This window comes from Heterodontus francisci, chromosome 8 (assembly GCF_036365525.1).
Source record: "Heterodontus francisci isolate sHetFra1 chromosome 8, sHetFra1.hap1, whole genome shotgun sequence".
Lineage (NCBI taxonomy): Eukaryota > Metazoa > Chordata > Chondrichthyes > Heterodontiformes > Heterodontidae > Heterodontus > Heterodontus francisci.
In genome coordinates, this window is record NC_090378.1 from 69,605,128 (window position 1) to 69,632,144 (window position 27,017).

General features: G+C 45.5%; 1 protein-coding gene across 1 annotated transcript in view; it reads right to left on the minus strand.

Annotated features, from left to right (window-relative positions):
- The window catches only part of pde4ba (phosphodiesterase 4B, cAMP-specific a), an 832,714-nt gene that overhangs the window by 540,838 nt on the left and 264,859 nt on the right, over positions 1 to 27,017 (minus strand). Inside the window, exon 3 of the mRNA XM_068037289.1 lies at positions 15,488 to 15,726. Coding sequence (XP_067893390.1) covers positions 15,488 to 15,726 — 239 coding nt within the window. The remainder of the gene's footprint in view (positions 1 to 15,487; positions 15,727 to 27,017) is intronic.

Genomic DNA, 27,017 nt, shown 5'->3' on the forward strand with positions numbered 1-27,017 from the left:
CTCCATATACCTGCCTTTGGCCCATATCCCTTAATATCTTTGCTTAACAAAAATCTATCTCAGATTTAAAATTAACAACTGATCTAGCTTCAACTGCTGTTTGTGGGAGACAGTTCCAAACCTCGACCACCCTTTGCGTGAAGAAGTGCTTCCTAACATCTCTCCTGAACGGTCTGACCCTAATTTTTAGACTATGCCCCCTAGTTTTAGAATCTCCAACCAGTGGAAATAGTTTATCTTTATCTAGCCTGTCTTTTCCTGTTAACATCTTGAAGATTTCAATCCAATCACCCCTTAACCTTCTAAATTCTGGCGAAAACAGGCCTAATTTGTGTAATCTCTCCTCGTAACTTAACCCCTGTAGTCCAGGTATCATTCTTGTAAACCTACGTTCCACTCCCTCCAAGGCCAATATATCCTCCCTAAGGTGTGGTGCCCAGAACTGCTCACAGTACACTGAGTGGGATCTAACCAGGGTTTTGTACAGCTGCAGCATAACCTCTGTGTCTTTATACTCCAATCCTCTGGATATAAAGGCTAGCATTCCATTAGCCTTTTTGATTATTTTCTGCACTTGCTCGTGGCATTTTAAAGATCTATGCACCTGAACCCCCAAGACTCTTTGGACATCCACTGTACGTAACCTCTTCCCACTTAGAAAGTATCCTGCTCTATCCTTTTTTGGTCCAAAATGGATAACCTCACACTTGCCCGCATTGAAATCCATCTCGCATAGTTTTGCCCACCCACCTAGTCTGTCAATATCTCTTTGCAATTTTATGCTATCATCGAGACTGTCTACAATGCCGCCTAACTTTGTATCATCAGCAAATTTGGATATATGACTTACTATGCCATCATCCAAGTCGTTAATGAATAATGTGATTAATTGAGGCCCCAACACAGATCCCTGCGGGACACCACTAGTTACATCCTGCCAATCGGAGTACTTATCCAATATCTCCACTTTCTGTTGCCTACCAACTTTCTAAACATGTCAATAAATTTCCCTCAACTCCATGGGCTTCTACCTTAGTTTACAGTCTCTTACAGTCAACGCAACATCAATGCAAGCTCGAGGAACAGCATCTCATTTACCGATTAGGTACACTACAGCCTGCCAAACTGAACATTGAGTTCAATAATTTCAGAGCATGACGGGCCCCCCATTTTACTTTAATTTTTAGTTATGTTTTTCTTTTTCCTTTTAAAATTTTTTTTTGTGTTTATTTTATTTTATTTCATTTTAGTTTGTTCAGTTTACCCACTGTTTTTTTCATGTTTGTACTTGTGGCTGTTCAATTTTCAGTCCGTTAACACCCTTTCTTGTACTAATGTTTTGTCTTTCAACACACCATTAACATATCTTTGCTCCATGACCTTCTGGTCAGCTATTCTGTGACCTTGTCCTATCTACACCTTCTCCTTTGTTATCTCTTGCCCCACTCCCACTTTACTTGCTTATAACCTTTTACATTTCTAATATTTGCCAGTTCTGAAGAAGGGTCACTGACCTGAAACGTTAACTCTGCTTCTCTCTCCACAGATGCTGCCAGACCTGCTGAGTGGTTCCAGCATTTCTTGTTTTTATTTCAGATTTCCAGCATCTGCAGTATTTTGCTTGTAAAATTCTAGTAGCTGATTCGTGCTTTTCACTTTCAAACGCTACCTTGAATTTGATCATGTTGTGATCACTATTTGATAAATGTTCACGTACAGTTAGGCTACTAATTAAATTTGGCTCATTACTCATAACTAAATCTAATATTGCCTGACACCTTGTTACACCTAGGACATATTGCTGTAGGAAACTATCCCGGACACATTCCAGAAATTCACTACCTTTCTGACAGGTACTAGTCTGCCCCTCCCAATCTATGTGTAAGTTAAAATCCCCCATCAATACTTCTCTGCCTTTGTTACACATTTGCCTAATTTGTGCATTTATACAATCTAACACCTCAGAACTGCTACCAGGAGGTCTATACACAACACCATTACAGTTTTAGATCCTTTTCTGTTCCTCAGTTCCACCCATAAGGTCTCCACTGGATGCTTTCCCCTCATTATATCCTCCCTCACCAATGAAGTGATATTATTTCTAATCAGTAAGGCTACTCCACCCTCTCTGCCATTTTCCCTGTCCCTCCTGTATACTTTATAACCAGGCATATTTAGTTCCCAGTCCCGACCACCCTGCAGCCACGTCTCCGCAATGGCCACCACATCATAATCTTCCATTTGAATTTGCGCCTGCAGTTCATCTAGTTTATTTCTTACATTCCGTGCATTTGTATATAGAACTCTTATTTGGGCTATACCCCCTAACCTCTCCCTCAGCACTGATGCTTTATTCGCCTGTTTATTATTTCTCTCTTCTGGTTTAACCAGTATACTTCTTGTAGTTTGGTAACAATCAGCCTCACCACAAACCTGCACTCCTACCTTCTCCTTTAACTTCCTGTTTTTCCATGCAACTGAACCCTCCCCCTTTTAAGACCCTCGGATGCGGACTCGTCAGCCTTTAGTCTCATTGGTTTTCCTCGTACTTTTTCTCTAGTAATAGTGATTGTTTTAAGTTCCTGTTACACCAATGTGTTTTGTTGAATGATAATTTTCTTTAATCCACTGGCTGGAGATCTGAATTTATATTTTTTTAAAAAGACATTAAAAAAGACAAGCTGCCAGTAAAGTCATCTTTTCAGTTTAAGGTGATTACCTAGTTTGCTACACTGCATCCTACACTGCAATATTTGTGAGGAGAGAGACAAAATGTCTGATAATTTTCCAGCAAGAAACAAGACCCAGGAAGTTTAAGGGAACTGTTTGTTCTCTTTCTTTTAGCAAAAAGAAGAAATACTGCTAAATGCTATGTTTGAATCACTGAGTGACTGTCATGTGACAAGCCCCTCCCCAGCTATGGTTTTAAACTGGTGTTTTCTCTGCAGCAGAGGAGAAGCTTTTGGACTTTGACATGTGCAGATCCTCAGTGGGAGTCCCTCCCTCTCTCTCTCTTTCCACTCCGGATTGAAAGCTTACCAATCCTGCTTGTGGAATGATCACCTTTGCATACACTGGCTGCAATCAGAAACCCCGTTAGAAGAAATCATCCGCATTGTTATCTCCAAGAGACTCACTGAACCAGTCATCTACCTCTTCAAACTAAAAGCCTAAGGACACTGAATTCAGCTAGAAGCCAACTGAATCAGCAAATGCCACAGACTGCATACCTTTTTTAGGGACCCTAACTCAACTAATTACCTTTCCCCACTCTCTCACCTATTTGTGTGTTTGTAAACCTCCAAAGTGTGTGTGTGCGTGAAAGTTGGCACGTTGCTTATTATTTTATTAGTTCGGTTTAGGTACAATAAAGTTAACCTCTTTCTTTGTTAACTCAAAAAAACCTGCCCGATTGGTTCTTGTTATGATCATAGCAAGTAAGTAATCAAACATCTACTGAATTGGCCAGTACATCCACTTTAGGAAAGACTTAAACCTATTGTGGTCAAACAAGGCGAGGGAAAAGAGGAAAGCCCTTCGACTACTGCCACCCCCCCACTCGCTCCCTTTTGCGTCTTGATTTTCTGCTATTCTTGGGAGGCTTTTTGTGTCTTCTACTATGAAGACAGATACAAAATACTTGTTCAAAGTCTGTGCCATTTCTTCATTTCCAATTATTAATTCCCCAGTCTCATCCTCTAAGGGACTAACACATATAATGTATTGTATGCTTGTCTTTAAATTTGAAGCCATCCTTAACTTCTTTAGTTAGCCACAGATGTTGCATCTTTCTCAGACAGTCTTTCTTTCTCAATGGAATATATCTTTGTTGCGAATTATGAAACTTCTCCTTAAATATCTTCCACTGCTTCTCTACTGTCTTACCTTTTAACTTATTTTCCCAGTCCACTTTAACCAACTCTGTCTTCATACCTTGGTAATTGCCTTTATTGAAGTTGATGACACTAGTTGCAGACCCAAACTTCTCACCCTCAATCTAAATGTGAAATTCGATCATATTTTGATCACTATTATCTAGAGGATCCTTTACTCTGAGGTCATTTATTAATCCTGTGTCATTACACATTACCAGATCTAAAACAGCCTGCTCTCGACCACTGGCACATCAAGCCTATTCCTTCCACAGACTAGATGCAATTCTCAACCTGCATGGAATATACATTATTTACTTAATGCTCCGAGGGAAGGTTCTGCAAAATTTCTTCTCAACTTTTCTTTGTCTGAGGTCCAAAAGTGATATTAAAGTAATAAGACTCTACAGGCTATTAGGACTCTGCAGCTGCATTTAAATTGGGATCCTCCCTTTCTGGTGCTATACCAGATGTCCTCAGCTTCCTCCTGGCAGTGATGGCTCCCGCTTGCTTTCCAGGATCTTGTTGGGAACCCGCGCAGAATTGGTGAACAACCCTGACATGGGTTACTGGGTCAGGATCACAATGGGGTCGGAACTGAAGGCTGAAGTCTTGCTCCAACCATGCTCAGGGTATTAGCCCTCCCAAATTCTCTCTGAGAAAATCAGGACTCTGTCTGTGTAACGAAAAGGCACATTAATTGCTGCCACCTATTGTAAATGGCTATCATTACAATTCTGACTACATATTTAAGCAGTAGAGGTAAAAAAAACCTGTAAATCATGTAAAAGTGGATTAAAACAGCATTTACGTGAGAATGTTCTGATGATTGGTGCCACTTGATATTTTTTAAATATCTGCATATAGAACCATAATATTTTAGCAACATGCAATGACTTGTCCTGCCTCCAAACCTATGACCAAATTACAGTCTGTCATGCATGTGCCAGTAAACCACAACATCCAAATGAATTGTACTGTTATATAAAAAAACTAATTAAAACTCATCACTGATTATCATTTCTAGGGCAGATCTAGTTGCAAAAATAATCTAGCAAATAGTAATCAACTTTTTTTAAAAAAACATCCTGTTCTAGTTTATCCACACTATTATGGGAGTTAATTCCTGTGTATCCTTGAAATACAATCATTGACTTCTTATCATTCACGTCTTACATAGTAAAACACTACCGTAGGACCAATGATATGGTTCAGTTTCTCTGGTGGCTTCACATTTACTGCCAATTAAAATAAAGTAAGGCATCAATACATCATTCAACATTCTTTTAAGATATAGTGAAACAAAAGAAAACAGCAATCTGCATTTCTCAAAAATGGTAAGGTAGAAAATCTAGTAATTTATGATCATAGGTTCAATATAGAAATTGAAAAGGAAAGGGAACAAGAAAAGATAGAACTACAACTGGGAAAAGAAATACAATTTTTGTTCGATAAAAAGCCCAAACTTGGTTTGTCTGTGATGCCCCACTCTCAAATAGCCTGTCGTCATCCGCTGTCTAGGCTTATACGTGAATAATGAGCACTTAACAGAGATATGTGACAGCAACTACTGTGCACATGGAGCAGAGTCAATACCTTCAGGATATGAAAGAAGATAAAGGTGGTGAAAAAAATACTGTACTTGTAACTATACTTTGCCTTTCTATGTTCATTGTTGGTGTATCGAATCGGCAGAAGCTTCCCTTGAGCACAAAGGCTATAAATGAAGCTGGTTCATGTAAACTACAAAAATGAATCCCTGCTCCTTAACAATATTGCCTGAAAAAGTGAATGACAGAATAGCTTCACCCTTCTGGATAGAACTACAAGTATCTTTGTATCTTCCCCTACACTGTAGTGATCACTTTACAAAATCTATTGCATGACTGCATTTTTCACTTCTGGCTTGTATGGAAAGGAAATGTTACTGGTGTTCGGGGAATTTTCTTTAAGTTGGGAGTAAAATACATTATTCAGGGAGAGGAAGGGGTGTTTAACTCTGCATTTGGCAGTGCCTCATACTGACACTGGGTGCTTGAAATGGGAAGATTCTGGTTTAAAGTATGAATCTCAAACTTAGGTAAACATTAAACCACACCAGGATTTTGGAATCTATCATGTCGTAGTATAATTCTTTCAATGTTGATTCACTTAACAATGAAGTTTTTAATTAAATTATCACAGGAAAGCAATAAGGTCAATGCAATGCTCATATTAGCTTCTTTCCTAGGTGAAGGCCTAATCCTGTTTCCGAATACAACAAATCTACTGCAGCTGCTTTTTATTAGCGCCATGTAAGGTAACAGACATATGGAATACCACAGACCAAAGACAGGATTTTTCTTCCATTATTATGCAATTTTTTTGAGCCATTTGATCCAGGAATTATGTAAATTGCCTCCGAAGTTTGTCGGGTTAGAGTCTCAATACATTTTACAATGGGCTGAATTCTATGAGGCCTCCGGCATCGGGAGTCGTGGCAGCGGGCCCAGAAAACTCTTCCAGAAGAGACCCGCCACGATCCCCAATGCCGAGATGGCCCCCCCCAAACCGACATTTTACCGGCAGCGGTGAAGCCTCGGCACAGCCACCCCGCCCACCCCCTGACAAGCGACGGGACCTTCATTTGCCTAATAAAACTTTTGCAAATACATGATAAATAACTTAGCTGGACCAGGTAGCTGTCCCACGTCAATATTCCAGCCGATAGCCGGACGTCCCGTGCCTTCTGATCCCCATTCAGGGAGCGGGGAACAGTTTAATTATCAGGTCAGTGGGGGTGGGGGGGGGCGCAAATGGAGAAAACTTACTCCATTGGCTGGGGGGATGGTGGGAAGGGTTTTAAGGGCAAAGGTAACGAGGTTCAGGAGGGAATGTTTGGGTTGGGAATTAAGTTTATTTTGGATGGGATCGGCCCAAAAACAAACATTAGGGTGGTGAGAGAGGGGATTCCAGCTTTTATTTAGTTTTTAACACAAATTTCAAATGAACGTCCCTTTAAAAGTTAAAATGTTACTGCAGGGCTTCAAGGCGCCGATGCTCGCGCAGTGGCACCGGACGCCGATGCCGGGGATGGAGTGGCCGCCCCCTCTAAGTCATCGGGATGGGCCTTTCCACCCCCTCCATTTAAATGAGCCCCCGCGTGAACTATCATGGGGGCTCAGTGATGGTCGCTGCATGCGAGCTGACCACCGATTTCAAAATGTGCCATCGCAACCTATGGTACGCTAACAAAATTCAGCTCCTTAGGTGGGACAATCAGTGTCAGAAGTGTGCAGGTGCTTCACTTTAATAAGCTTGGCTGCACTTCCTTGAAGGTAAGCTGCAATGCTCACCTATAGAAATGGTAGTGTGGAATTGCATAGAGGTCAATCTTCCTCACACATTTCATGTACCACCGCTGCCACTTAAGAAGATAGTTGTGGGAACAAAGTGACAGAAATGGCCTTGGATGTCTGTGGACAGATTATTTTATTTTATTTTTATTTAGAGATACAGCACTGAAACAGGCCCTTCGGCCCACCAAGTCTGTGCCGACCATCAACCACCCATTTATACTCTTTTGGGCCTCCTTATCTCGAGAGACAATGGATACGCGCCTGGAGGTGGTCAGTGGTTTGTGAAGCAGCGCCTGGAGTGGCTATAAAGGCCAATTCTGGAGTGACAGGCTCTTCCACAGGTGCTGCAGAGAAATTTGTTTGTTGGGGCTGTTGCACAGTTGGCTCTCCCCTTGCGCCTCTGTCTTTTTTCCTGCCAACTACTAAGTCTCTTCGACTCGCCACAATTTAGCCCTGTCTTTATGGCTGCCCGCCAGCTCTGGCGAATGCTGGCAACTGACTCCCACGACTTGTGATCAATGTCACACGATTTCATGTCGCGTTTGCAGACGTCTTTATAACGGAGACATGGACGGCCGGTGGGTCTGATACCAGTGGCGAGCTCGCTGTACAATGTGTCTTTGGGGATCCTGCCATCTTCCATGCGGCTCACATGGCCAAGCCATCTCAAGCGCCGCTGACTCAGTAGTGTGTATAAGCTGGGGATGTTGGCCGCTTCAAGGACTTCTGTGTTGGAGATATAGTCCTGCCACCTGATGCCAAGTATTCTCCGAAGGCAGCGAAGATGGAATGAATTGAGACGTCGCTCTTGGCTGGCATACGTTGTCCAGGCCTCGCTGCCGTAGAGCAAGGTACTGAGGACACAGGCCTGATACACTCGGACTTTTGTGTTCCGTGTCAGTGCGCCATTTTCCCACACTCTCTTGGCCAGTCTGAACATAGCAGTGGAAGCCTTACCCATGCGCTTGTTGATTTCTGCATCTAGAGACAGGTTACTGGTGATAGTTGAGCCTAGGTAGGTGAACTCTTGAACCACTTCCAGAGCGTGGTCGCCAATATTGATGGATGGAGCATTTCTGACATCCTGCCCCATGATGTTCGTTTTCTTGAGGCTGATGGTTAGGCCAAATTCATTGCAGGCAGACGCAAACCTGTCGATGAGACTCTGCAGGCATTCTTCAGTGTGAGATGTTAAAGCAGCATCGTCAGCAAAGAGGAGTTCTCTGATGAGGACTTTCCGTACTTTGGACTTCGCTCTTAGACGGGCAAGGTTGAACAACCTGCCCCCTGATCTTGTGTGGAGGAAAATTCCTTCTTCAGAGGATTTGAACGCATGTGAAAGCAGCAGGGAGAAGAAAATCCCAAAAAGTGTGGGTGCGAGAACACAGCCCTGTTTCACACCACTCAGGATAGGAAAGGGCTCTGATGAGGAGCCACCATGTTGAATTGTGCCTTTCATATTGTCATGGAATGAGGTGATGATACTTAGTAGCTTTGGTGGACATCCGATCTTTTCTAGTAGTCTGAAGAGACCACGTCTGCTGACGAGGTCAAAGGCTTTGGTGAGATCAATGAAAGCAATGTAGAGGGGCATCTGTTGTTCACGGCATTTCTCCTGTATCTGACGAAGGGAGAACAGCATGTCAATAGTCGATCTCTCTGCACGAAAGCCACACTGTGCCTCAGGGTAGACGCGCTCGGCCAGCTTCTGAAGCCTGTTCAGAGCGACTCGAGCAAAGACTTTCCCCACTATGCTGAGCAGGGAGATTCCACGGTAGTTGTTGCAGTCACCGCGGTCACCTTTGTTTTTATAGAGGGTGATGATGTTGGCATCGCGCATGTCCTGGGGTACTGCTCCCTCGTCCCAGCACAGGCATAGCAGTTCATGTAGTGCTGAGAGTATAGCAGGCTTGGCACTCTTGATTATTTCAGGGGTAATGCTGTCCTTCCCAGGGGCTTTTCCGCTGGCCTGGGAATCAATGGCATCACTGAGTTCCGATTTGGTTGGCTGTATGTCCAGCTCATCCATGACTGGTAGAGGCTGGGCTGCATTGAGGGCAGTCTCAGTGACAGCATTCTCCCTGGAGTACAGTTCTAGGTAGTGCTCAACCCAGCGGTCCATCTGTTTGCGTTGGTCAGTGATTATGTCCCCCGATTTAGATTTGAGGGGGGTGATCTTCTTGATGGTTGGCCCAAGAGCTCTCTTCATGCCATCATACATTCCTCTGATGTTTCCGGTGTCTGAGGCCAGCTGAATATGGCTGCATAGGTGTTGCCAGTAGTCGTTTGCGCAACGCCTAGCTGTTCTTTGTGCAGTACTTCTGGCTGCTTTAAGTGCTGCGGATGTTAAATCGCTGGGGGCTTTCTTGTAGTTCAAAAGTGCAATGCGCTTAGCGGCTATGACAGGTTCCAGCTCTTCATTATGAGATTGAAACCAGTCTGCATTTCTCTTCGCACTTTTGCCGTAGGTGGTCAAAGCTGACTCATAGATGGCGTCTCTGATGTGGGCCCACTTGGTCTCAGCATCCCCTGTGGGAGTGTTTTGAAGGGCTGTTACAAGTGAATTTAGAAATTTTTGTAACAGCTGTGGGTGAGAAATTCTGCTCGTGTTGATGCGCGGGTGGCCCTTCTGCTTGGAATGATGCAACTTCTTTGGTCTGAGTCTAACCTTGCTGCACACCAGGGAGTGGTCGGTGTCGCAGTCCGCACTGTGGAAGCTGCGTGTGATTTGAACACTGTTTAAGGCGGCTCGCCTTGTGACAATGAGGTCTAGCTGGTGCCAACGACGTGATCTTGGGTGCCTCCATGAAACCTGGTGACAGGGTTTAGTGTGAAAGAACGAGTTGGTGATGCAGAGGTTATGATAGGTACACAACTCAAGCAGTCTCTGCCCGTTCTCATTCATCCTTCCAACGCCATAGCGCCCAAGGCAGGAGGGCCATGAGTCATGGTCGGCCCCAACCCTGGCATTAAAGTCCCCCAGCAGGAATAGGTGTTCGGTGTTGGGGATGCTGCTAATGATGTCATGGAGTTGTTCATAGAACTGGTCTTTAGCTTCAGGTGCGGAACAGAGTGTTGGAGCATAGATGCTGAGTAGGTGTACTGGACCAGAGGTGGTGAGCAGTCGGATGGACAGTATGCGTTCCGAGCCATTTGAGGGAGGCTCTATCATGCTGAGCAAGGAGTTTCTGATGGCGAAGCCCACTCCATGCTGTCTTGGTTCTTCAGGATCCCTGCCCTGCCAGAAGAAGGTGTAGTCTTGCTCTGCTAGAGAGCCACTCGCGGGGAGGCGAGTCTCCTGAAGTGCTGCAATGTCCACATTGAGTCTACTGAGCTCGTTGTTAATGATGGCGGTCTTCCGAGAATCGTTGATTTGTGTAAGGTCTTCCGACAGGCCAGGACACATAGTTCTGACGTTCCAGCTTGCAAAGCGAAGGGCTGGTACCTTCTTTCCTTTTTTCATGTTGTTTGGTGCGGTGTATCAGTCCACCTTTCGGACAATGACCCTGAGCTCCAAGCACCCATTGAAGCAGGCAGACTGTGGCGGGACAGAACCTTATTGACCGGGGGCTGCCCGGTTTGAGGCGGGCGGTAGCTGTCCAGTGAGGTGCAATGACCTCTCCCACCGACAAAGGCAACCCGTGGCGCCCAGTTTCTACGCCAATTAATCTGGACTTATAACCCGTAACTGCTGCCTTCCGTGTTGTTTCAGTCGCTGTGAGGCAACTATGGAGTGACCTCTCCATGGCGCATGCCTGGGCAAATTTATGGAGGTTGAGAGTTGCCCAGTCGTCAAAACCCCCCTCTCGGCCTTTCTGGTGGGGTCCAAAGGAGTGCAGGACACGACGTTTGGCACCAGTATGGCTGCAGGAACTGCCGGAAACATGCCAAAGGTGACACATGACCGCCTACGGGGTTCCGCTCCGGATTTTCTGTTAGGGTTTACTCCCTTAGCCTTGGTCTCTCCCGAGACGCCCACAAGGCAGTGGGGTTGTTGGGGCCCCTACACAGGTGTAGGATGGTGCCGGTGGGAGGAGGGGGATGCAAGGGGGAGGGGTAGAGGGAGGGGGTGGGGGGGGTGCAGGGGAAGGGGGTGCGGGGTGAAGATGGTGCGGGGGGGGGGGCGGGCTGGGACGGGGTTGTGAGGGGGTGAGCTGAGAGGGTGGAGCAGGGAAGGGGACGGGGGTGGGGGGGGGTGGAAGGGGGGTAAAGGGGGGGGGAGGGGGGGTGGAATCTGGTGCAGGTAATAAGCCATTTCCTCAGTGCCCACCATCGACGTCCGGAAAGTTCATCTACGTCCTTCGGGAGGTGAAGCATCATTTGGCAGACTTCGAGGTGATTACATTTGCTAAGGGTTTTTTTTTTGCAGTGGTTTAAATAAAGGCATGCAGCATTGCCGACAGTGCGCTGCAGATGCTCTCCGAGCCATCTCCCGCGGGCGCTTTGAAGTTGCGGCCGGGGGGGCCGCTCGTGGATGTTTTGGGTGTTCGGGGCACCTTTTCACAGGACTTCTCTCGGGTCCCGCAGCTCCTTTTCACCTCAATGGACTTACCGCATGCCGTGGCTGCAGACACTCTGGACTGTGAAGACAGCAGGATCGGAGATTAAAGTATCGGCAGCTGTTCTCGTCAGTTTCATCCGGATCAATTTCATTGAGAAAACAAAGAGCAGGTGTGGCTGGGGGAGGGCAGTGGGCCCAGGTAACATCTTTCTTTCTTTTGGGCCTCCTTATCTCGAGAGACAATGGATACGCGCCTGGAGGTGGTCAGTGGTGTTTTAGTCGCTGTGAGGCAACTATGGAGTGACCTCTCCATGGCGCATGCCTGGGCAAATTTATGGAGGTTGAGAGTTGCCCAGTCGTCAAAACCCCCCTCTCGGCCTTTCTGGTGGGGTCCAAAGGAGTGCAGGACACGACGTTTGGCACCAGTATGGCTGCAGGAACTGCCGGAAACATGCCAAAGGTGACACATGACCGCCTACGGGGTTCCGCTCCGGATTTTCTGTTAGGGTTTACTCCCTTAGCCTTGGTCTCTCCCGAGACGCCCACAAGGCAGTGGGGTTGTTGGGGCCCCTACACAGGTGTAGGATGGTGCCGGTGGGAGGAGGGGATGCAAGGGGGAGGGGTAGAGGGAGGGGGTGGGGGGGGGGGGGGTGCAGGGGAAGGGGGTGCGGGGTGAAGATGGTGCGGGGGGGGGGCGGGCTGGGACGGGGTTGTGAGGGGGTGAGCTGAGAGGGTGGAGCAGGGAAGGGGACGGGGGTGGGGGGGGGTGGAAGGGGGGTAAAGGGGGGGGGAGGGGGGGTGGAATCTGGTGCAGGTAATAAGCCATTTCCTCAGTGCCCACCATCGACGTCCGGAAAGTTCATCTACGTCCTTCGGGAGGTGAAGCATCATTTGGCAGACTTCGAGGTGATTACATTTGCTAAGGGTTTTTTTTTTGCAGTGGTTTAAATAAAGGCATGCAGCATTGCCGACAGTGCGCTGCAGATGCTCTCCGAGCCATCTCCCGCGGGCGCTTTGAAGTTGCGGCCGGGGGGGCCGCTCGTGGATGTTTTGGGTGTTCGGGGCACCTTTTCACAGGACTTCTCTCGGGTCCCGCAGCTCCTTTTCACCTCAATGGACTTACCGCATGCCGTGGCTGCAGACACTCTGGACTGTGAAGACAGCAGGATCGGAGATTAAAGTATCGGCAGCTGTTCTCGTCAGTTTCATCCGGATCAATTTCATTGAGAAAACAAAGAGCAGGTGTGGCTGGGGGAGGGCAGTGGGCCCAGGTAACATACACTAAAACTAACTGTTAACTTTTAGATAGGGCTAAAATGAACTGATTTAAAGAGCCAGGGGAATTTAAACAGTTTAAGAGGGCAGATTGGGGGAGAAAACGTTAGGGATGGGAGCAGATGGCCATGGATAGAGTTGAACAGCAAGGGAGCTTCCAGCCCAGGAGCCATCTTGATGTTGTCCCATTTATACTAATCCTACACTAATCCCATATTCCTACCACATCCCCACCTGTCCCTATATTTCCCTACCATCTACCTATACTAGGGGCAATTTTTATAATGGCCAATTTACCTACCAACCCTGCAAGTCTTTGGCTGTGGGAGCAAACCTGAGCACCCGGCAAAAACCCACACAGACACAGGGAGAACTTGCAAACTCCACACAGGCAGTCCCCAGAATTGAACCCGGGTCGCTGGAGCTGTGAAGCTGCGGTGCTAACCACTGCACCGCCCGTTATGATAACTATTGTAGCAAAGAGACATCACATTCAAAAGAGATCTTGAGCAATTAAACAGATGAAGTAAGGAATGCCAGATGTAGATACCAATAAATGTAAGGTAATACACATTGGAATAGGCTTATTCCTATTTGCAACACACAGTACTACCACTAGAGGGAGCAAATACATTCATATCAAAAATCACGTTGAAAACAAACAGCAGGTTGCCACCCAAAAGTTATTCCGTATTTTATGATTTCAGATGCGGATCGCTTACCAAGTATTCCCAGAATTTCCTGTTTTATTTCAGATTCCCAGCATTTGTAATTTTATTTTTCACCTTAAATGTATTCACACGAATATACTTTCCTGTGTCTGTAGAATTTACAGTGGCAACTTAGTTTTAAATAAATTATTTAGCTTTGCATAAAGAAGAAGTTATTTCCCATAATTCACCAGCAGTACCTCTGTTGGTAAAACAGGACAACACTGAGCAAGTTTCTGTTTCAGGACTCGTCAGGTCCATAAAATAATTAGACTAAAATTTCCTACTGTCTGTTCCAAAAGGCAATTGACAATGTTCCACACAAAGCCTATCAGTTAAGGTCAAAGCTTTGGGGATTCAAGGCTAATATTAGGAATGGTTGAGAAACTGGCTCAAGGATAGAAAACAACAGATACAGGAATTATATCAGGTTGGGAGTGTGGGCGAGAGGGTGCATTGGCTTGCCCCAACAATGCTTATTCAAAGTCTCACTACAAACTGGTCATGTTTGACAATCAACAGGTCTGACCAATGCAGAACAGAGATTAATAAAGTCAATCAAATGTTTAACTCCTTTGCTCCTGTGCCAAAACAGTAGAAATATGTCAGAGGAAGTCATGATAAACTGTAAGGTGCCCTGGTCAGACCCTACATAGGGACATAGGAATTGCTCGACTAAAAAGATCACAGTCCATCTAAGGAGGGAGAGCAGTGGCTTATTAGTAGCACTCTCATTTCTGAGTCAGAAGATTGTGGGTTCAACTCCCACTCCAGAGACCGCAGCACCAAATCTAGGCTAACATTTCAAAGCTTGTAGAGGGTTTAGGGATGTCCTGAGGTCATTGAAAGGTGCTCTATAAATCCAAGCCTTTTTTAGTTTGCATTCTACCATCCTTGTAGTTGCAATATACAATGATAATGGAGTTGTTGACTAACCATAGCAATTAATCTCTCAATTAGTTTACAACAGATCAGACATGAGGCAAAGAAAATCCAAGTGATGGAAAGCTTTGGAAATCATGGGTCCAAAATCATCTGTTCCTCCCAAGCATACTACACTTAACAAGCATCATGTCTCAAATTACTCACCTCAAGAAATGCATCCAGTTTTGGTTGTCAAGACATACGGGAATCATAAAAGCACATGAGGCACTGTGGAGAAGGGCCACAAGGCTGATCTGCAGTGTCAAAGGTCCGCGCTTTCAGGAAAGATTGGAGAAAACTGGGCTCTTCAGCATTGAAAGGAGAAATCTGATAGGTGATTTTTACAGAGGCATGTAATATGGAAAACATTATGGAAAAAGCAAATCCTGAAAATTTCTTTAAGCTATTTTGTGAAAGTACACAAAGAGGACATGGGTTCAAACTAGTAAAGAGCACATTTAGGACCAATATCAGGAAGCTTTTCTTCATACAAAGGATGAACTCCTGGTTAGAGCAGTGGTTATCAAACTCCCACCCCTTCTCTGCATTCAGAATGGACTTAATAAGTCATGTGTCCCACTCATCCTTTCTTGGAGCAGATGATGGAATGATAAAAGTTGTAATATAGCATATTCTAACATTGAGGTATCTGAAGTTTGACTTGCAAGTCTACAGTACGGCCTTTGGACTAGGTATGTCAGCATTCCACAGTTCCCAGCTCATAATTCTTCCGGCCAAGTTAACCACATTTGGCATTCAACCCCTCCCTGCTCCACCAAGTCAGCCAAAAATAGCTTAATTATTGTTTACACATACAAAAACACTCTATAGTGCAATTCCATATCCTAAAAACAGTTCCAGACTTACCAATCTTGGTCCACAGGTGTAATAGCTATCCTTGGAGGTACTCGCAATGGCAAAGTAGTAGGTCTTGGTATGCTATCCCTTTCTGGTGTCTTTGCTCTTTCCCCCTGCCTCCAAGCCAATGGCGGCAATTGAAGATTCCCAGAGAAACGTCTCCTTCCTCTTCGTAAATCCACTCCAATTATGGTTCCAGAAGAAGTATATGATTTGCTAAGACCATAGTCTGGGGAATCTTTACCATTCTAAAAAAAGATAAATTTGTTTTTAGGAAAAACATGAGTACAATATATACAAAGGATTAAGTTTAATTTTAGAAAGTACTTTTACTTGAATTTCATGCTGAACGACTGTAAAGTATTATAATAAAAGCAAAATACTGCAGATGCTGGAAATCTGAAATAAAAACAAAAAGTGCTGGAAATACTCAGCAGGCTGTAAAGTAATGTTCATTATAGCTGGAATTTTAAGTTGGGGCAGAGGCCCCGCCCACTGGCCAAAAAGTATGGGGCGAGCCTGCCACCACCAGGCCTGGAAGCCACACCATGATTTTATATGGCCCAGGCCCTTAACTGGCCTCAGACGGGACTGCTGCCCCTCTGAGGCAGGGGGTTCCACTTCCAAGAGCTGCCAGCCAATCAGTGGGCCAGCAGCTCTTCAGTCCCAGTAGTGGCCACTGCTCCCAGCAAGAGCAGCAGCAATGGAGGAGACCCCAGAATTGAGGTAAGTGTGTGGGGCCTCATCGGGGACAATCGGCTGGGCACCCGTGAGACAGGGTGGGTCGGTTTAGAGGTGGGAGAGAGGCGCTCCAGTGGGGGTGGCATGTGCCGCTAGGGGGGCCCTCTGTGGGGCACAGTGTGCCCAAACAGGAGGAGGCCCCCCTACCAGCCCGCAAGGAGGCCAGCAGGTTTCACTGGGCAGCCTCCTGAAGTGCTAAGCCATCCGTCAATAATTGGCCACGTCAGGACCTTAATTTGCTTGGGTGGGCAGGCCATTTGTCGCTTCCTCTGCCCATAAAATTGCAGCAGGGCTGAGAAGGCGATGGGAACGGCACCCCCACTCTCCCACCTCCCACTCAATTTTACGTTCCCCCCCCACCCCTTCCAGCCCACTCCCACAGTGGATGTGAAATTCCGGCCCATGTTTCTGTTGGGTATTTTCGTAATCCTTTATTAAAGTATTGCTTCTAGGTGATATGACATCAAAAGCATATCAAATTTAGAAACATGTGCAAAGTCCCAATAGCTACATTTACACAGAAACCCTTGCATTTCACCCAGTAAACTAAATGTAACAAACCTCGCTGTTTTGTCTTTATTATGTTAAAACTATATATTATGTGAAAACATATTTATTAATTCCTTCATGTTGCTTTATTTCAGTTTTTTATCACAAGTATTTATGCTTAATTGTTTTGATCAAAAATGTAAATTGCTATATTAAAACTATGTTAAGCTCTACTCAAGAATCAGTGAATAAAAAGACTGCATGATAAGGTACTGAACAGCATAGACCAGCAAGGTCATTGATTACGCCTTGCTTCATGCTGAGTTAGTTGTTCTCAACCATAAAATGTTACAGGCACAAAAGGTAACCTTAATATCCCTGCACAAGCAAGCATTTTTTTAAAAATTAGCTTGATCATCATCTTCAGGAGAGGAAGGAAAAGGGGAGAAAATTAGAGGGCAATGTATATTCGGCATTTCACACTCAAATGTGAGAACTGAACAATATCTTTTCAATAATGTACAGAAAAATATATGATAATGGCTCAGACTTTGTGGTAGTAGTAATGGCAAGACTATCAGCTCTTGCTTTTTTACTGGGTTAAACTGACAGCAACTTCTGGCACCTTGGACTTGTGCAGCTTAACGTACATTTTCCTCTTCTGTGCGCAGCTGCTACATAATTAACCTATAAACAGCTGAAAAACAACAGTCCTCCTGGGCTAGCCTGTTTTATAAGCTTTCGCCTTAGCCACTATCATCAGTTTCAGTAATATTTTCAGAGTCAATTGAAGCAGGCAGTATAAATGAATTTAAGAGAAAATTAGATGTGCTCCCAAAGAGACCTCCGATCTTTAGGCCATCATCCCATCATCTTCAGGATGTCTGCCTATTAACTTGGCCTTTCCAAATGTTATCTCTCTACTCCAAGTACATCTTTCCTTCTGCTTGATTGGATTCATCCTATCAATAAAAAATGCCTCTTACCCTTCAAACTACTTTGCATTACCCTGGATGTTATTGGCAAACCTACAATCTCCATTATCTTATTTTTGGTACAGCCAATAAACTGGTAAACTTGTTACCAGTGTAACCTTCCTTTGAAACTATTGGCAGAATTTTATTGAAAGGTGAGTAGTTCCCCATGCTGGGAATGAAAGTGGGACCAGGCACGGCGTGGGTGGGTCGCAGGACATTGAGTGGCAATTTATCGGTGGCAGCCAATTAAGAGGTCGCTGCTGGGACCATTGTCCAATTGAGGATGGCAGCCCACCTCCTAGTGCTTCAGGCCCAATCAGAGACCTGGCAGCACTGCAACCTCAGCAGCACCACTGTTAGAAGTGGCAACTTCCAGCAGCAGCACTGTAGCCGCGGGACGGCCATTGCTGCTGTCAGGCTCCTCGGTGGGCCATGGAGTGTAAAGGAGACCCCCCCCACCCCAACCCCAGGAACACACTGAAAGGCCACCAGGGTTTACCTGGCAGTCTCCCCATGAGGCAGCAGCCCCTCCTGACAGCAGTAAAAACCCAGCGGAGGTGTGAGGTGGCCCTTAATATGGCACTTAATTGGCAGAGGTGGCTGCCTGGTGGGCAGCTGTGCCGCTAAGGTTCCCGCTGCTGGTAATGTTCCGTGGCGGCGGGAATACGACATACTCCCCACCTGACGCCTTCAGCTGCTATTTTACCAGCCCTCTCACCTCACAGCCCATCTCCAGAGGGCTAGTAAAATTCAGCCCTATATTTTGAATACTTTAGTGAATTATTTTCATTGGCTTGACTTTGACATCTTTAAAATCTTTGATAAGATTTGCACTTCTGAACAAGTTACAACTAAATGGATTTCCATTAAGTTATGGTGACGGTTATCTCCTTTTGCCAGAAATCATTTGTAACTATGCTATAATTGATGACCAGATAACTCATTCATCATCAACTCTGGGATTTCTCAAAGGTTAGTAATTTGCATCAATTAGCTTCTAGACTGATCGGCATTTACACCACAGCAGGCAGCCATTTGGACCATTGCACCTATGCTGACTCACTGAAACAGCTTAGTCCCATTTCCTCACATTCTTTTAATTTGCTGTTTTAAATATTTAGAACATATAGAATAGAATCATAGATTGTTACAGCTCAGAAAGAGGCCATTCAACCTATCGAGTCTGTGCCGGCTCTCCGCAAGAGCAATTTAGCTAGTCCTATTCCCCTGCCTTTTCCCGATAGCCCTGCAAATTTTTTTTTCCCTTCAGGTGCTTATCCATTTCCTTTTGAAAACCATGATTAAATCTGCCACCACTACTGTCTCAGGCAGTACATTCCAGATGGTAACCACTCGCTGGGTAAAAACGTTTTTCATGTCTCCTTTGGTTCTTTTGCCAATCACCATAAATCTGTGTCCTCTAGTTTTCAACCCTTCTGCCAATGGAAACAGTTTCTCTCTATCTGCTCTGTCTAGACCCCTCATAATTTTGAACACTCCTATCAAATCTCCTCTCAACTTCCTCTTAACCCCAGCTTCTCCAATCTATCCATAGAATTGAAGTCCCTCATCCCTGGAACCATTCTCATAAAATTGGACACAATACTCCAGTTGAGGCCAAACCAGTGTTTTATAAAGGTTCATCATAACTTCTTTGCTTTTGTATTCTATGCCTCTATTTATAAAACCCAGGATCTCATATGCCTTTTTAACCACTTCCTCAACCTGCCCTGCCACTTTCAACGATTTGTGCATATACCCCCATGTCTATCTGTACCCTTTAGTTCATATCGCCTCTCTTTGTTCTTCCTACCAAAACATATCACTCACACTTCTCTGCATTAAATTTCACCCTTTTAAAAAGCTATACTCTACTTCCACTATTGTTTCCACCACTCATCATGCAATCTAACCACTCTGATGATTTGCTCTCTATCTTCATCAAGTTACTTCAGTTTGTATTCCCTCAGTGCACACAAATTTCAGTCTTCTCACAGTGGAATGGCTAATTTCTAAGTCTCGATCTTCATAACTTTCGATGGGGCGAAGAGAATCTTGTTGCTTTCAATACATCAGAGATATGGCCTGGATTCCTTAAATTAGTAGGTTTGCCAGAGCGTGGTCGCAATGCCCAATCTCCACAAACCCGCTGCAATTTTCTAGCAGATCCCTCATTAGCCACATTGAGCAGTTTGGAGGATGGAAACTTGCCCTTCATTGGCTTATCGCCATTGGGAAGGAAGGAGATGCAGCACACTTGCACCCTTTACAAGGTTGTAGCCCGTTAAAGGGAAATATCAACTTTCAGGAAGAAGATAGAAGAAACAACACTCTCAAGGCTGTCAAAAGCTGGAAGGGGACCTGGATTTTTGTTGTTCATGGAAGTTCTGCTGGCATTAGTGATAAAAGGAGGGACTGTATGATCAGGACTAAGGGCAGGAAGCCCCAATCAGAGAGTGGTGCATGCTGGCTGAACAGAGGTCGCACAGATAGCCAATGCTATACCCACCATTTCTCTCAGAACAGAAGCATGTGCTAGAGTTTGCACTGATGTGTGACCCATTACACATTCTCACACACCATCTATGCTACAGGAATGAGTTGGTTGGCACTCAATGCCAATTCCACAGCCATCCATATCTGCATGAAAAGAGATCTCCCAAAAAATATGTCTTGGCCATGTGGATGGCACCCCCTGTGATGTGCAAGACAGAAGAACCTGTACAGTTGTACATGCAATAACATTTTCCCTTAAAGACAGAGCATTTGCATGTAAGGGAACTGCAATACTTTGAGAAAGATAGTCAATGCTATACCCACCATTTCAAGAACTATTAAACAACACAAGAGGTTCAATAACCTCACAACATAAGTCATAACTCTGGTGCCAATATACATTTTCTACCACTCATCCAGCTTCACTTACGAACATATGAACTAGGACCAGGAGTAGGCTATTCGGCCCCTTGAGCCTGCTCCTCCATTCTATAAGATCATGGCTGATCTGTTTATGGACTCAACTCCACTTTCCAGCCTACCCCCGATACCCTTTGACTCCCTTGTTTGTCAAGAATCTGTCTCTGCCTTAAAAACATTCAATGACCCTGCCTCCACGCTCTTCAGGGAAGAGAGTTCCACAGACTCACGACCCTCAGAGAAAAACATTTCTCCTCATCTGGGAGGGGGGAGGGGGGGGGGGGATGCTGGGAAAATAGTGAGGAACTGCATCAGGAAGCCATCCTGATGCAGTCCTGCCACCAGGGAAGTCTCCCAGCGGTGTGACCGGATGCGGATCAGCTGCCCGACAAAAGGCAGGCAGACAGACAATTTAAGTAATCAAAGGTCTTATTAAGAGTGATTTCCCAGCCTGCCAGCATCTTGCCGGCAGTGGAGCTTTGTCTGTGGCCCTGAAGATGATCATTACATTAAAGTTTAATATTTCAGGATATCTGTAACATAATCTAGGGTGCAGTAAAAGCATGTATTCATCAAGTGATTGCTGCATTTTATAAGAGAACTGAAAAGTACATCAACTTTGGCATCACAGCAAGGCCATCTAGTGCCATCTAGTTTAATGATTGGTTGGCTTTCCCAAGATCCAGTATGCAATAAAAGACACCCACATTGCCTTGCGCCTACAGTCAACACCCTCGACATCTTCAATATCTCGATTTCAACCTTCCCTCTCAGAACACCATGCATGTGTCATGCAGGACCCAACATCGGGTTACCTGGGCACAAGCTCCAGAGATGCAGCTAGCAACAGCTCCCTCCCAGGAGCAAGCTGTCATTATAGAAGGACTACCTCAGACCCAAGAGCCCTTTGTAGCACATGAACCACAAACATATACCACTTAATTCATGCTGGCTTGTTTAATCATGTTGTTATTAGTATTGTCATGTAAAGGCAAAGAGGCCTGACATGTTATAATGTCTCTCAGGGCTTTTAGGATTTGATTAGGAACATCCATCCTTCTGATTAGTGGAGTCACAGATCTAAAACCATTCTAAAGGAATGGTGAAGGCTGGAACACACCTGCTGCAACACGGTCTCTCAGAACAGAAGCATGTGCTAGAGTTTGCACTGATGTGTGACCCATTACACATTCTCACACACCATCTATGCTACAGGAATGAGTTGGTTGGCACGCAATGCCAATTCCACAGCCATCCATATCTGCATGAAAAGAGATCTCCCAAAAAATATGTCTTGGCCATGTGGATGGCACCCCCTGTGATGTGCAAGACAGAAGAACCTGTACAGTTGTACATGCAATAACATTTTCCCTTAAAGACAGAGCATTTGCATGTAAGGGAACTGCAATACTTTGAGAAAGAAGGTGAAGCTGAAACTGCCTATTTTGAGCTTTGCTCAACCTTCTCTCCCACAGGCTTTCCTGTATGTTCACCGATTAGGTCTAACACCTCCTCTTCCTAAGGATTCCTACACCAGCTTTAGTGATGGTGAATCTTCCCCAATTATCATTCTGTGGTTCTGGTTGCATTTTATTTTCATTGGAAGGAGAGGAGACAATGGGGCAGGATTTTACTGCAGGCCTCGGAACCCGAGCCCACACTTGCCAGCATCAGGATCAGCTCAGCAATTTGCAACATGCCTCTTTGCTGAAGTGCTCTCTTCTAATATACATCTCCTTACTAAGGACCTTGTGGCCTGTATATTATTTGTGGGGCTGGAGGTGTTGGTAATATCTGGTGGTATACATCCACAGTGGCGCAGTGGTTAGCACCGCGGCCTCACAGCTCCAGGGACCCGGGTTTGATTCTGGGTACTGCCTGTGCGGAGTTTGCAAGTTCTCCCTGTGTCTGCGTGGGTTTTCGCCGGGTGCTCCGGTTTCCTCCCACATCCAAAGACTTGCAGGTGATAGGTAAATTGGCCGTTGTAAATTGCCCCGAGTGTAGGTAGGTGATAGGGAATATGGGATTACTGTAGGGTTAGTATAAATGGGTGGTTGTTGGTCGGCACAGACTCGGTGGGCCGAAGGGCCTGTTTCAGTGCTGTATCTCTAAATAAAAATAAATGCTTCCTCACTCTCCTTTCCTCCAACCTCCTCCATGACAACGGAATGCCATACCTGCCCCAGAGAAGATCTCCGTGAGCAGGGTGATCATGCACTCCCGTTAGCATTTAGTAGCAAAGTCCAAAGCTGTGTAGGTTGAATACCAAAAATAATCACCTCAAAAAGTCACTCCTAGCTGCAGTAATTGCTACTCAAAATTTCAGCAACTACAGGCTCAAAGATTCCTGGCTTCCAACAGTCTCGGTTAATCCCAGCAACAACTGCACTCTATAATTCATTCTAATTTACCATTCCCGTACTGCATGCATAAATCCAGGAAGCTGAAGGCTGAGTGTCATTCACCCCAATTATCATATATTGAAATAAACAGCAGGGAGCGCTGGTGAATGGATTGTGGGAACAGGTCAAATCAAATTTGGAAATTTGGGAACTTCATTTGTGGGCAGAGAACTGGTGTAAACAACTTGGGCACCAATTTGTTGGCGGTCAAGTGAGTTGGTCAAAGTTTAGACCCCAAGAATGCATAAAAAGCATGGAATTTGAAGGTCCATGGGTTGGTGGCGATAATATCTGGAATTGACCTGTCAGCAGTAAAAAAAAAGCCTGTTTTATTTTTGCCGCACTTCCATATAATGAGTTAATGCCCAATAACTAAAACACCAATTTAGCCACTATTAAAGAATGGATCTGACTAAAAGAGGGCCCACATCAGAGATGCCATCTATGAGTCAGCTTTGACCACCTACGGCAAAAGTGCGAAGAGAAATGCAGACTGGTTTCAATCTCATAATGAAGAGCTGGAACCTGTCATAGCCGCTAAGCGCATTGCACTGTTGAACTACAAGAAAGCCCCCAGCGATTTAACATCCGCAGCACTTAAAGCAGCCAGAAGTACTGCACAAAGAACAGCTAGGCGTTGCGCAAACGACTACTGGCAACACCTATGCAGTCATATTCAGCTGGCCTCAGACACCGGAAACATCAGAGGAATGTATGATGGCATGAAGAGAGCTCTTGGGCCAACCATCAAGAAGATCGCCCACCTCAAATCTAAATCGGGGGACATAATCACTGACCAACGCAAACAGATGGACCGCTGGGTTGAGCACTACCTAGAACTGTACTCCAGGGAGAATGCTGTCACTGAGACTGCCCTCAATGCAGCCCAGCCTCTACCAGTCATGGATGAGCTGGACATACAGCCAACCAAATCGGAACTCAGTGATGCCATTGATTCCCTAGCCAGCGGAAAAGCCCCTGGGAAGGACAGCATTACCCCTGAAATAATCAAGAGTGCCAAGCCTGCTATACTCCAGCACTACATGAACTGCTATGCCTGTGCTGGGACGAGGGAGCAGTACCCCAGGACATGCGCGATGCCAACATCATCACCCTCTATAAAAACAAAGGTGACCGCAGTGACTGCAACAACTACCGTGGAATCTCCCTGCTCAGCATAGTGGGGAAAGTCTTTGCTCGAGTCGCTCTGAGCAGGCTCCAGAAGCTGGCCGAGCGCGTCTACCCTGAGGCACAGTGTGGCTTTCGTGCAGAGAGATCGACCATTGACATGCTGTTCTCCCTTCGTCAGATACAGGAGAAATGCCGTGAACAACAGATGCCCCTCTACATTGCTTTCATTGATCTCACCAAAGCCTTTGACCTCGTCAGCAGACGTGGTCGCTTCAGACTACTAGAAAAGATTGGATGTCCACCAAAGCTACTAAGTATCATCACCTCATTCCATGACAATATGAAAGGCACAATTCAACATGGTGGCTCCTCATCAGAGCCCTTTCCTATCCTGAGTGGTGTGAAACAGGGATGTGTTCTCGCACCCACACTTTTTGGGATTTTCTTCTCCCTGCTGCTTTCACATGCGTTCAAATCCTCTGAAGAAGGAATTTTCCTCCACACAAGATCAGGGGGCAGGTTGTTCAACCTTGCCCGTCTAAGAGCGACGTCCAAAGTACGGAAAGTCCTCATCAGAGAACTCCGCTTTGCTGACGATGCTGCTTTAACATCTCACACTGAAGAGTGCCTGCAGAGTCTCATCGCCAGGTTTGCGTCTGCCTGCAATGAATTTGGCCTAACCATCAGCCTCAAGAAAACGAACATCATGGGGCAGGACGTCAGAAATGCTCCATCCATCAATATTGGCGACCACGCTCTGGAAGTGGTTCAAGAGTTCACCTACCTAGGCTCAACTATCACCAGTAACCTGTCTCTAGATGCAGAAATCAACAAGCGCATGGGTAAGGCTTCCACTGCTATGTCCAGACTGGCCAAGAGAGTGTGGGAAAATAGCGCACTGACACGGAACACAAAAGTCCGAGTGTATCAGGCCTGTGTCCTCAGTACCTTGCTCTACGGCAGCGAGGCCTGGGCAACGTATGCCAGCCAAGAGCGACGTCTCAATTCATTCCATCTTCGCTGCCTTCGGAGAATACTTGGCATCAGGTGGCAGGACTATATCTCCAACACAGAAGTCCTTGAAGCGGCCAACACCCCCGGCTTATACACACTACTGAGTCAGCGGCGCTTGAGATGGCTTGGCCATGTGAGCCGCATGGAAGATGGCATGATCCCCAAAGACACATTGTACAGCGAGCTCGCCACTGGTATCAGACCCACCGGCCGTCCATGTCTCCGCTATAAAGACGTCTGCAAACGCGACATGAAATCGTGTGACATTGATCACAAGTCGTGGGAGTCAGTTGCCAGCATTCGCCAGAGCTGGCGGGCAGCCATAAAGACAGGGCTAAATTGTGGCAAGTCGAAGAGACTTAGTAGTTGGCAGGAAAAAAGACAGAGGCGCAAGGGGAGAGCCAACTGTGCAACAGCCCCGACAAACAAATTTCTCTGCAGCACCTGTGGAAGAGCCTGTCACTCCAGAATTGGCCTTTATAGCCACTCCAGGCGCTGCTTCACAAACCACTGACCACCTCCAGGCGCGTATCCATTGTCTCTCGAGATAAGGAGGCCCAAAAGAAAGAATGGATCTGACTAAAATAAGCCAAGGTGCTATTTTGCTAATTTCTCTGTGCACTAACATTGTACTTTAACTCATAGTTGACGTAGGGTTTAAACCTCCCACGTTGCTGAGATAAGTGAGTCACAAATCTGATGTGTGTTATACTTTATTTGAAGCAGCTATGAATTATAGAAATATAGAAATATGTTGATATGAACTATGACACAATTAAGGATCAATTTGTTGGATTGTGAAGTAATGTATGACATTTAAGACTACCCACAATGATTATATATCAGTGGTGATTTAGACCAACAGTGCCACAGTGACACAAATTAAAATTACACTATCAAATTATTCTGGAAGCAAACTTCTATATAAATAGATTAAGCAAATGAGGATAGAGAAAGATAAGGAAGCACCTCAATTGCCTGAACACTTCAGAAAAGAAGGTGCAGGATTCAGGGTCACTGTCAGCATATACTCCTAATGACTCAAAAATAAAAATTGTAATGGCAACTAGATTTTTAGCATCATGGAAAAGCGAATTGGTGTTATAAAATTACATCTCATTTAACAAGTTCTCACCAAAATTAGTGATGCTTTGAATGCTGTAAAAGTGGTTTTTATTTATCTTCAATACCGGCCCACATTATTTCAATAAAATTGTCAAAAATACTTAATATACTACTAAAGAAAGAGGCTGATGTGATCCATTGAAATGTCTGATTTTCCAGCTGAACAGCTTTACAATTTTTAGCTCATGCATGGTGTTGAAATAAGTATTATTACAGCAGTAAAGCTACTCCAACGTTAAGAATATTATAGTAACTAGTAGCTCTTTAATGAAGGAGGAATCTGGGGTTTGGCAGGACGGAGGAACATGAGCCTGTTATGTCTCACAACTGGAGGTAGAATGTGACATATAAAAAAAAATGCTGGAATTACTCAGGCAGGATCCGTGAAAAGAGAAACAGAGTAAATGGGCTGAACTTTCCCGGCCCCCTGGTGGCGGGAGTGGAAGCGGAGGGGCCAGGAACATAGTGGGGAGTGGCATCAGGACAACTCCCTGATGCATTTCCACTACCAGGGAAGTTTTCCGGGTGGCTTGGGAGACAAATAACTTGCCCGCTGCATGGACGCGGGCAGCCAACTTAAATAGTGAAGGCCCCAATTAGAGACAATTTTGCTCGTGGTGAAGCTACCCCCCGCCTCACGGCCAGCTCCATGGAGGCGACCTCCCTGTGGCAGTCTGGGGGGCCATAACAGCAGGAGTCTCCATCCCCCAAAAAGGGGGCCCCGGGCAGGAAAGGCATTCCCCT